The sequence below is a fragment of the Arachis duranensis genome, unplaced genomic scaffold, assembly GCF_000817695.3.
Source record: "Arachis duranensis cultivar V14167 unplaced genomic scaffold, aradu.V14167.gnm2.J7QH unplaced_Scaffold_232525, whole genome shotgun sequence".
Lineage (NCBI taxonomy): Eukaryota > Viridiplantae > Streptophyta > Magnoliopsida > Fabales > Fabaceae > Arachis > Arachis duranensis.
In genome coordinates, this window is record NW_026264851.1 from 1,143,102 (window position 1) to 1,154,639 (window position 11,538).

General features: G+C 37.3%; 1 protein-coding gene across 3 annotated transcripts; it reads left to right on the forward strand.

The window, feature by feature from the left end:
* Nucleotides 1-5,779: 5,779 nt before the first annotated feature.
* LOC127744169 (glutamate receptor 3.4-like) lies at nucleotides 5,780-10,600 on the forward strand. 3 transcript variants are annotated; one of them, XM_052256451.1, is made up of 7 exons: nucleotides 5,780-6,097; nucleotides 6,652-6,982; nucleotides 7,459-8,795; nucleotides 8,904-9,181; nucleotides 9,282-9,313; nucleotides 9,444-9,853; nucleotides 9,973-10,600. In XM_052256451.1, exons 2-7 carry the CDS (start codon nucleotides 6,664-6,666, stop codon nucleotides 10,414-10,416), a joined length of 2,820 nt encoding a protein of 939 aa, XP_052112411.1. In that variant the 5' UTR covers nucleotides 5,780-6,097; nucleotides 6,652-6,663; the 3' UTR covers nucleotides 10,417-10,600. The 3 variants fall into 3 exon arrangements, with proteins under 3 accessions (XP_052112411.1, XP_052112410.1, XP_052112412.1); XM_052256450.1 differs by lacking the exon at nucleotides 5,780-6,097 and adding an exon at nucleotides 6,395-6,519; XM_052256452.1 differs by lacking the exon at nucleotides 5,780-6,097 and having other exon boundaries at nucleotides 6,873-6,982; nucleotides 7,467-8,795.
* Nucleotides 10,601-11,538: the final 938 nt, after the last annotated feature.

Consider the following 11,538-nt stretch of genomic DNA (forward strand, 5'->3'; position numbering starts at 1 on the left):
TCTTTGCCCAACAACAAGTAGAATATTTGGGCCATGTGATCACAGGGGAAGGGGTGAAAGTGGATCCAGCGAAAATTGAGGCTATTCTTGCTTGGCCAAAACCCACGAATCTGAAATAATTGCACGGATTCCTGGGGTTGACAGGGTATTATCGGAAGTTTGTGGCAGGGTATGCCCAATTAGCTTTCCCACTAACGGAGCTGTTGAAAAGAATGCCTTCCAGTGGACAGTTGCTGCAGATCAAGCATTCCATCAGTTGAAAAACATTATGACGCACACTCCCGTACTCACAGTCCCTTATTTTTCCAAAGAATTTGTGGTCAAAACGGATGCGTCAGGCATCGGCATAGGGGCAGTTCTATCACAAGGAGGCCATCCTATAGCGTATTTCAGTAAGAAAATGGGGTTACGCATGGCACAGGCTTCGGCTTATGTGCAAGAGCTATATGCTGTGACACAGGTAGTAGCAAAATGGCGGCATTATCTTTTAGGCCGCAAGTTCACTATTAAAACAAATCATCAAGGTCTTCGGGAGCTTATGACGCAGGTAATCCTTACCCCCGAACAGCAACACTACCTCTCCAAATTACTGGGTTACGATTTTGACATCAAATATAGACCTGGAAAATTTGACAAAGCAGCGGACGCGCTATCAAGGCAGCAAGAAGAAATGGATAGAGTCCAATTCCAAGCCTTCACTACTATCCAAGCCTCAATCATTCCAGCCCTCTTAAAGGCCAACCAAGAAGTGGAAGAACTGTTAATCCTAAAGGAGCAATTGCACACGGGTGACATCTCCTCGAACTATACCTTCCGAGATGGTCTTCTTTTATATCGTGGTAAGTTTGGGTTCCCCAAATTGATAACCTCAGAGACTTTCTTCTACACCAGTTTCATACGACGGTGACAGCCGGGCATGGGGGAATATTAAAGACATATAAGGGGTTAGGTGAGCTCTTCTTTTGGCCGAGAATGCGGCAAGATGTGATTCGATTTGTGAATCATTGCCCGGATTGTCAATGTACTAAATATATCACTGCAAAGCCGCAAGGGTTGTTATAGCCACTCCCAGTGCCGATGAGACCATGGGAAGACATTAGCATGGATTTCATCACCCGATTACCTCCTTCTGCTGGGTTTACAGCGTTACTGGTTGTGGTTGATAGGTTCAGCAAAACAGCTCGCACAGCTCCCTTAAAGACCGGATTCACAGCCAAGATGGTGGCCCAGAAATTTATAAATGTTGTGGTACGACTTCATGGGTTTCTTGCGACGATTGTATCCGATCGTGACCCACTATTTTTGAGCCGATTTTGGAAGCAATTACTTCAGAACTGTGGAACCAAACTTCTATTTAGCACGGCTTACCACCCACAAACGGATGGTCAGACTGAGGTAGTTAATCGCATTATTGAGCAGTATTTGTGTGTGTTCTCTCACTCTTACCCTTCTAAGTGGTCTGCTTACCTTGCCTGGGTTGAATACTGTTACAACACATCTTTTCATTCCACCATTGGGATGTCACCCCATGAGGCTTTGTATGGTTTCGCTGCTCGTCCCATTCCAGGTTACATAAACCACACTGCAACTGTTCAGGATGTTGAGGACATGTTGCGTGCGAGAGAAATTCTCGATATGGAACTTCATTATCACTTGAAGGTTGCCCAGGATTGCATGAAACGCCAAGCTGATAAACATAGGCGCGAGAAGAGTTTCAATGTGGGTGACTGGGTCCTCCTCAAGCTCCAACCATATCGCCAAGGTTCAGTAATTAACCGTGGAAATTTGAAGCTTGGAAAGCGGTTCTATGGACCTTTCAAGGTGCTACAAAAAGTAGGTGTGGTTGCTTACAAACTGGAACTTCTTACTGGTAGCACAATTCATCCTGTTTTTCATGTATCTTTGTTGAAGGAGTACAAGGGCGAGGTCTCTAGTGATACGAGCATTGACGATTGGATTTTTGATGGTATAGAATTTCACAAATGAATTCTCGTTGAAAGTATATTTTCTAAACCAACAATAATCCTTTCATACAAAAGATTGTTTGTCACAAGTAACAAACCCCTAATTTTATAAACCGAAGTATTCAAACCTCGGGTCGTTCTCCCTAGGAATTACAATAAAGTGTCTTGTTATTGGTTGTGAGTTATTTTGGGGGTTTTGATATGAAGCATGAAAGATAAATGGCAAGAAAGTAAACTAAGGCCTAAAAAGGTCTTGGCAAGGGTTGGTGGTCAAGAATCTCTATCCTAATCACTAACCACAATATGAGAATTGGCAAGGATTAATCTCATTAAATCATCCTCTAACTAGTAGTAAAGGAAAGTCAAATGAGCTATATCAATCCTAGTCCATAAATCGACAACAAGAATTAATTGTAACAACAATCAAATGTAAAGAATTAGCAACAACAATTAAAGGAAACAAGATCTACATGAATTACCTCTTATTGAATTGAAAGAAAATGGAAGAAACAATAGTAGATCTACAACAAAACATAAGAACAGCATAAAAGAGATTACACCAAAAGAATAGAAGAAGAGTGAATGTAACTATAAGGAATTGAGAAGATAGAAGTAGAAGAAGATGAATTAAAATCTAGATCTAAGAACTCAACCTAATCCTAATCCTAATCCTAGAGAGAAGTGAGAGCTTCTCTCTCTAGAAACTACTTCTCAAACTAAACTATGCTAAACTAAACTAATGGTAACTAACATGTGTTTCCCTCTTCACTCCTTGGGTTAAATAGCATCAGAAATGAGTTGGATTGGGCCCACAAGGCTTCTAAAATCGCTGGACACGTTTTGCTTCAAGTGGACTAGGTGGCAGCAACGGCGCGTGCGCGTACTATGCGCGTGCGCGCCACCATACTTGTAGCAACTATGGCAAATCTTATATCGTTTCGAAGCCCCGGATGTTAGCTTTCTAACCCAACTAGAACCGCATCATTTGGACCTCTGTAGCTCAAGTTATGGTCGTTTAAGTGCGAAGAGGTCGGCTTGACAGCTTTTCGGTTCTTTCATTTCTTCATGAGTTCTCCAACTTTTCATGCTTCTTTCTTCATTCCCTTGATCCAATCTTTGCCTCCTAAACCTTAAATCACTTAACAAACATATCAAGGTATCTAATGGAATCAAGGTGAATTAAATTTATTCATTTTAAGACCTAAAAAGCATGTTTTCACTCTTAAACACAATTAAAGGAGAAGTTATAAAACCATGCTATTTCATTGAATAAATGTGGGTAAAAGGTTATAAAATCCCCAAAAATCAATACAAGATAAACCATCAAAATGGGGTTTGTCAAGCATCCATCATCTACCCCCATCATTACCGTTTGAACCTGTGCCTGCTGCCATTATTGATAATCGTGTCTCCCAATCAGAAGAAAATGTTAGAGAAGTGCAAGTGCTTGTAGAATGGGAAAGTACCCCGAGAGAGGAAGCTACTTGGGTAAATTGGGTCGAACTTACCAAAATGTTTCCTAATGAAGACTTTGAGGACAAGGTCATTGTCATGGGGGGAGTAATTGATACGAGCCCATTAACAGCTGCTACTCCCAACCCAATACAGCAAACTGAAAGTGATGAGATAGTAATTGGGCCAGATAAACCAGCAGCTGAGAAGAGGGACAAACGGGTGAAGAAACAGCCAGCGTAGATGAAGGATTATGAACTTTAAAATAAGGGAACAGTAAAGTAATAAAATTAGAGGTAGTATTGAGTTAGTTACGTAACAACTTAGAGAGAGAAAATGATAAAAAGGAAGCAGAGAATAGAGGAGTGGTAAGAAATTATGAATTGTTATCATTGAGGAGTATGTCCCTCACTCGAAAGAAAAAATTATTGTTCATTCCATTCAGATTACATACACATTGATATTTGATTTTTACTTTATTCTGAAGTGCATGATTTCCTTGATCATTTTGTGGTTGATATACTGCTGCTTGAACTTAAATTGCTGAACAGGACTATCAAATAACTTTTGTACTATTTGATAAAAAAATATTAAACACAACTGCCTCAAATCTAATTATACTCTAAGTCACCAATAACACTAAAGCATCATCTCAATTGAAGAATTTATATAGCCTCATACTTATAGTAAATGATTTTAACTTTAAAAAAGATATTTAACAATAAACTGTTACTAAGATATTTGTCTCAACAAAAAAAAAATTGAAACTCAACTCCTATTACAACAAATTTAATAGGTAATACTAAAAAAGATTTCATTTATTCAAAACATCATTTATGTTGCTCGTTTATATTCTTTATTAATTATAGGAACCAACTTCACCAACACTAATATCATCTGATCTAAGATAACATACATACCAATTAAGAGATTAAGAAAAAAGAAAAGTAAACGAATCCAAAACACATCTTCAAATAAAAATCATACATACAAAGATGGAACAAAAAAGACAATAAAATATATATACAAGTTAACAGTTTAAAAAGAATATATCTTCACAGAAATATATCAAAAAAAGACAAGTCTAACATCAATTAAAAATAAAAAATAAATAAACATCACAGAAAAAGACTGAATCCGTCAATTAAAACAAATACAAAAATAAAAACAAAAAATAAAAATATAACTTTATACAATTTTAATATACAAAATTTTTGTATTATAAAATATTAAATAAAAATACATCAAATTTAATATTAATTTATGTATAACTTAATTAATTTTTAAATAATATAATATTTATTAAAATATATTTTATACTATCATTAATTTATCACATTGCGCATTGTACGGATGTCAATCTAAATCTAGTTAATTATTAAACTTTAAATGACCATACATAAACTATTAATATCGATGTGTGACCAACCGGTATCACTAGTTTGGAATCAATTCCTTACTTTGAAATAAATATAATAACATAACAAAAATTGTATATTGTATGGTTGTTACAAGAAGGTGCATGTAAAATTCATTCAAATTCGGTGATACGTTATTTGCAATCCTAACTTTAGCTGTCAGGAATTTTTTTTTCCTTTAAAAAAAAATTTTAGTACGAAATATAAATATTTGAATTAATGAATCTCGAACAATTAGATTGAATCAGGTGATGATAAGAATAAAGCAGTTTAAACGCTTTTTTTAATTTTATTTTACTTTAATGTTGACAGAACTGAACTAATATTTTAACTTTTAATTATCGTTTCATACTTCAATTAAGGGCTATAACTACGACATTTGGGTTTATAATGACGTGTTATTGTTTGACTTATTTCAATTCAGCAATACAAAAGTTAAACAAATATGCTTGATGCTAATAAAAATTAATTTTCTATATAACCATATGTTATACATGATTCATAAAATATATGCCACGTTACCTTGCAAGGACTAATAAGTAAACTCACATTCACGCATATATATATATATAATCAAATAAGAATTTATATATTGTTTTACATTTTATGATTGTAATAATATGGTATTTTACTGAAATCATTATCTTGCATCATTTTCTAAAATTCTCTTTTTGTGAACTTTGGATAATGGCCACAGTGTATATATACATATTAAAACTACTTTGAACATGTGTTACATGAAAATTATTACCATATAAAGTGACGTTCATGAATCTGACCAAGAAATGTTTGTTCTTTGTGACCAAGAATTTGATCAACTTAGAAAAGGACAAATTTTGGAGTGTTTATATCCTATACAATATTTTGGACAAATAATGAAAGGGCATGGGATATTTTTTGGGAACCAAAAGATAATCTACTGACTGTTACAAATTCAAGATATTACAGATAAAGACACTTTTGGTTGGGGTACCTAGTACCTACCAACGATGTCTGAATCTGAATGATATTTTTTTTAACATTTTGTACTTTGTTAAATTGCTCTAGTCATTTGATTCTTTCATGTGCATAATATGAGGTAAAACTGAAGTGATAATTAAGGCACTGGTTGATGCCTGAAACTTTGAAAGCTTTGTAAATGATTCTTTGCTTTGATCTTGGAACATTGTAGCTTCTTTCAGTGATGTAATGAGTTCATAACTCTTGCAAGTTGCAACTAGCTAGCTACAAAGCTCTTTATCTTCTGTTAAGTGTGGTATTGAGGTAATCTCAGATACCCTATATCTTCTTTAACTTGTTCTCAAGGTTTTCTGTTATGTTGCATATTATATTGTTTCTTTTCTCAAATTGACAATTATATATACTAGGCATGTGGGTCTCCACTTTACAAACACACCCCAATATTTTATGTATGGTTTTTCTGCCTTTTAAGTGTTTGTTTTATTGTCTGGATAACTGAGCTTGATTGGGTTATTATTACTTGTGATAGTAACATATATATTTAAATAAGGCTTGAAGTCTGGATATGCTGAATATCATATCTTTTTCATCTGGGTAAGGGTGTATCTCATTTTTTTAACTTCAAATTGCTGATACAATGTTTTTTCTTCTCTTGAGTGATGAATCTTGTTTTCCTTGCTGCAAATGTGGAAGTTCTTAAATTCCTCTGAAGTTGTTGGTTGTAGGTAAATATATCCTTGCGTTTGCCTCATTCTGGTTATGATTATTCTTGTCATGTGTTGATGTTCCTCTTTGTGCTGCTCCTGAACTGGTTGGCACATGACATGTGCTTTGTTTTGATGCTGGTTTGATAACAGGTTCTCTCAAAAATGGAGGTGCACTTGCTTACAAGGCATGGCAGCATGGTGATGGTGTTGTTCCTCTTGGTTTTCTGCTCCTGGATTCCAATAGAAGTGGTGGGGAGGACAGGAGCTACCATTGGAAATGCTACCGTTTCTTCTTCGAGTCCAAGAGTTTTGAAAATTGGGGTGCTGTTTACTTTGAATTCTGTCATTGGAAGATCAGCTAAAGCTGGTGTATTGGCTGCTATTGATGATGTTAATGCTAACAAAAGCATCCTTCGTTCGACTAAACTTGAAATTATGTTGCATGATACAAATTGCAGCGGGTTTCTTGGAACCGTGGAAGGTATTTTCCGAAACTTCTCAGTAGCTTCAAGCTGCATTTCTTTTGTTGAAACTGTAATTGTCTTGTTATGGACCCTGCCAATCAAATAAAACATGTTCTATAGCTTCTTATTCGGGTTTTGTAACTTTATGAATTACCATATCAAAAAAGAAAAAGAAAAAAAAATCGTATTACAGTGAATTTGCCTAAATGTCTATGCTTGTTAATTCACATTATGCTATGCAGTAGTATGTGTTTCATTGCACGTTAAATGTATATTCTTCCAAAAAATAGTGTATGCATAATCAATCATTTCCCCATTTGTGTGGCCATCTTTGTGGATAAGAATCAATTTATAACATCTTAGTATTTCATTGTTCTCATTGGACAGAAACCAGAGAGGAGTTTCTGTGGACTATATATGTTTAGATAGTACACGTTCTCTTGCATTTTGGGTGTGAGAAAAGGGAATTTGATTGATTTTGTTGATCATGTAGCTCTGCAGTTGATGGAGAATGAAGTGGTTGCTGCAATTGGTCCACAATCATCTGGAATAGCTCATGTCATCTCTCATGTGGCTAATGAACTCCATGTGCCTCTTCTTTCATTCGCGACAGACCCTGCTTTAGTGTCACTCCAGTATCCATATTTCATCCGCACCACGCCAGATGACTATTTCCAGATGTATGCAATTGCAGACTTGGTTGATCACTATAGGTGGAGGGAGGTAATAGCTATCTTTGTAGATGATGACAATGGAAGAAATGGAATTTCAGTGTTGGGCGATGCGCTTGCTAAGAAACGTGCCAAGATATCTTACAAGGCCGCATTCCCTCCTGGAGCCCCCATGAGTAATATCAGTGACTTGTTGAATCAGGTGAACCTGATGGAATCACGTGTTTATGTGCTGCATGTTAATCCTGATTCTGGCTTGTCAATTTTTGCACTTGCCAAGAAGATTGGGATGATGACTAGTGGCTATGTGTGGATTGCAACAGATTGGCTTCCTTCTGTGCTGGATTCTATGGAGCAGGTTAACACTGACACCCTTAATATACTACAAGGAGTTGTTGCTCTGCGGCATCACACGCCTGACACTGATCTTAAGAAGAGTTTCATCTCAAATCTGAAGAGCAGAAAGAACAATGAGACTGCAGGCTTCAATTCTTATGCATTCTATGCATATGATTCTGTTTGGTTAGCAGCGCGTGCTCTGGATACTTTTCTCAATGAAGGTGGAAACATATCTTTCTCCTCGGATCCTAAGTTGCAAGACACAAATTCAAGTATGTTGCATTTTTCAGCACTCCGTGTGTTTGATGGCGGCGATAAGTTTCTTCAGACAATTCTGAAAACAAACTTCACTGGTGTGAGTGGCCCAGTTCAGTTTGGTATGGATAAGAATTTGATTCATCCAGCTTATGATATCATGAATATCGGCGGGTTTGGAACTCGTAGGATTGGTTATTGGTCTAATTATTCTGGTCTCTCAGTTATAGCTCCTGAAATTTTGTATCTGAAACCACCTAACGCTTCGGCAAGCAACCAACACCTATATAGTGTTATATGGCCTGGAGAAACAACAGTTACACCAAGGGGATGGGTATTCCCAAACAATGGGAAACCATTGAGAATCGCAGTGCCTAATCGAGTAAGCTATTTGGAGTTTGTTGGTAAGGACAAGAACCCTCCTGGGGTAAAAGGCTATTGCATTGATGTCTTTGAAGCAGCCATAAAGTTGTTGCCTTATCCTGTTCCAACAGAATATATATTATATGGTCATGGTGATAGAAATCCCAGCTATGATGACCTTGCATATCAGGTTGCACAAAATGTAAGTTTCTTAGTCTAATTTTCGGCTTAATTTATTAATCATTTTCTTAATCTAAGTAGCTATCTTGAGGTTGTAGTTATGTTAACTTAGTCCTTTCCTTTTTTTCAGAACTTTGATGCAGTTGTTGGAGATATTACAATTGTCACCAACAGGACAAGGATTGTGGATTTTACTCAGCCTTACATGGAATCAGGGCTGGTGGTTGTTGTTCCTGTTAAGGAAATCAAGTCAAGCCCTTGGTCCTTTCTAAAGCCATTCACCACTAAAATGTGGTTAGTTACTGGTGCATTCTTTCTCTTCGTGGGAGCCGTCGTGTGGATTCTTGAGCACCGGCACAATGAAGAATTCCGCGGTCCTCCAAGGAAACAAATTATAACAGTGTGTTGGTTAGTATGTTTTGATCATTTTAAAGCCTTTTCAGATAAATCTTGCATCTTATTTAGGCTCAAATCTTCTCTTGTGCTGAGAGCAGTTCCTCTTGTGCAGGTTTAGTTTCTCAACAATGTTTTTCTCACACAGTATGTTCCTCAAATTTCTCACTTCTATTTTTTATTTTCCATTTTCTGTTGTAACACTCCTTATATGTTTTGTATCATTCATGGTTTGAGAACTCTGACTTCTATCTTCTCTGCTTTTCACCTTGCACAGGAGAGAACACTGTGAGTGCACTCGGTCGATTGGTTCTACTCATATGGCTTTGGGTGGTTTTAATCATCAATTCAAGCTACACAGCTAGCTTAACATCCATCCTCACAGTGCAGCAACTTTCATCACAGATTGAAGGAATTGACAGCTTGATCTCAGGTACTCAACCAATTGGAATCCAAGAAGGATCTTTTGCGAAAAAGTATCTGACAGATGAACTCAACATAGCACCATCTAGGATAGTTACACTGAAAAATATGGAGGCATATGTTGATGCTCTTGAACGCGGACCAAGGAATGGAGGGGTTGTGGCCATTGTTGATGAGCTTCCTTATATTCAGCTCTTCATGTCCAATACCAACTGTAAGTTCAGAACAGTTGGACAGGAGTTCACTAAAAGTGGTTGGGGATTTGTAAGTATCCTCAATTCTTCATATGCATGTCTATAGTTTTTTACACTCCTTAAATTTATGCCAAGTTTTCTTGTAAGATTATCTTATTCTGATGTCATTATTTTCAAATGGGATCACAGGCATTCCAAAGGGATTCACCGCTTGCTGTTGATTTGTCAACTGCCATCCTTCAACTTTCGGAGAACGGGGAACTGCAAAAGATCCATGACAAATGGCTTTTGAAGCGAGACTGCACTGCGCAACTCAATGTTGAAGACTCAAATAAACTGTCTCTGAGTAGCTTCTGGGGCCTCTTTCTCATATGTGGCATTGCATGCTTCCTTTCTTTGGTTGTATTCTTTGTTAGAGTGTTCTGTCAATACACCAGATTTAGCCCTGAGCCTGAACAAGTTGATGTGGAAATTCAACCAAGGCCTCCTAGAAGGAACCTCAAAAGTACTAGTTTCAAGGACTTGATGGAATTTGTGGATACCAAAGAAAAAGAAATCAAAGAGAGACTTAGGAAAAGTAAAAGGAGAAGAAGCCAGAGTCTAGATGAGCAATCTAGTTCATCACCCTCCTAAGTTAACCATGTACATTTATTTTTGGTTGGTAACTCCTTTAACCATCCTATTTTTGTTATACCATAGTAACTATTAGTGACACAAATTTGTCTACACTGAAATATATAAAAAGTTTAGCTTTTCCTTTTTGCTCAGGAAATTATAGCTCTAAGTGTTAATAATTTTGTTTGTTTATGCAAACCCTTAATATAACTCCGCCTATGTTACACTTGCGGTACATAGCCGGTCCCAAGCCCGGATAAAGGAGGAGGGTTGTGTTAGGTCTTCGGCAACCAACGTAAAAATATAGCCGAACCCCCCATGACATGAATCAAAGACATTATTGCGCTAAAGCTAGGTCGTTACCCGGAAGTAACGCGCCGTATGGCTCGAGTACGGTGTCAAAGCAAGAGCCGCTGCATCGGTGCCCGGATGTAGTGTTAAATGAGCAAGGGTTCTCACGTTTTCGTGAACGGACGAGGGTAAATAAGCTAGTTCACAAAGGAAAAGGTAAAGGTCGAAGCGACAAAAGGTTGAGATTTGGGACATGGAACATAGGCACTCTAACAGGAAAGTCCATGGAGGTGGTGGATACCATGACAAGGAGGAAGATTAACATTATGTGCCTACAAGAAACGAAATGGGTTGGTGCAAAGGCTAGGGAGTTGGATTCTTCTGGTTTCAAACTTTGGTATACAGGAAAGGTGAAGAATAGGAATGAGGTTGGAATAATTGTGGATAAGCAGTGGAAGAAGGACGTAGTAGATGTCAAGAGGGTGGGAGATCGGATCATCTCTATCAAACTTGTGGTGGAGGGAGGTGCTTTCCATGTGATTAGCGCCTATGCACCGCAAGTGGGTTCGGACGAACAACACAAGATAAGATTTTGGGAGGATCTAGAGAGTTTGGTTCAAGGCATACCTTTAGGAGATAAGATTTTCTTAGGAGGAGATTTAAATGGCCAAGTTAGGAGAGAAGTGACTGGGTATGGGAGTATTCACGGAGGCCATGGTTTCGGGGTAAAACTATTTTAGACTTTTCTTCAACCTTTGATCTTCTCATCGCAAATACATGTTTTAAAAAGAGAGACGAACATCTTATAACCTATAAGAGTGGCATGACAAGCTCTCAAATCGACTTCTT

What these genes read in the sequence shown, in the direction of transcription:
- LOC127744169 (XM_052256451.1), top strand. Translation starts at nt 6,664, where the DNA reads ATGGAGGTGCACTTGCTTACAAGGCATGGCAGCATGGTGATGGTGTTG. An exon ending in AACAATGTTTTTCTCACACA is followed by an intron (nt 9,314 to 9,443) that starts GTATGTTCCTCA and finishes CACCTTGCACAG; the next exon opens with GAGAGAACACTGTGAGTGCA. An exon ending in CTAAAAGTGGTTGGGGATTT is followed by an intron (nt 9,854 to 9,972) that starts GTAAGTATCCTC and finishes ATGGGATCACAG; the next exon opens with GCATTCCAAAGGGATTCACC.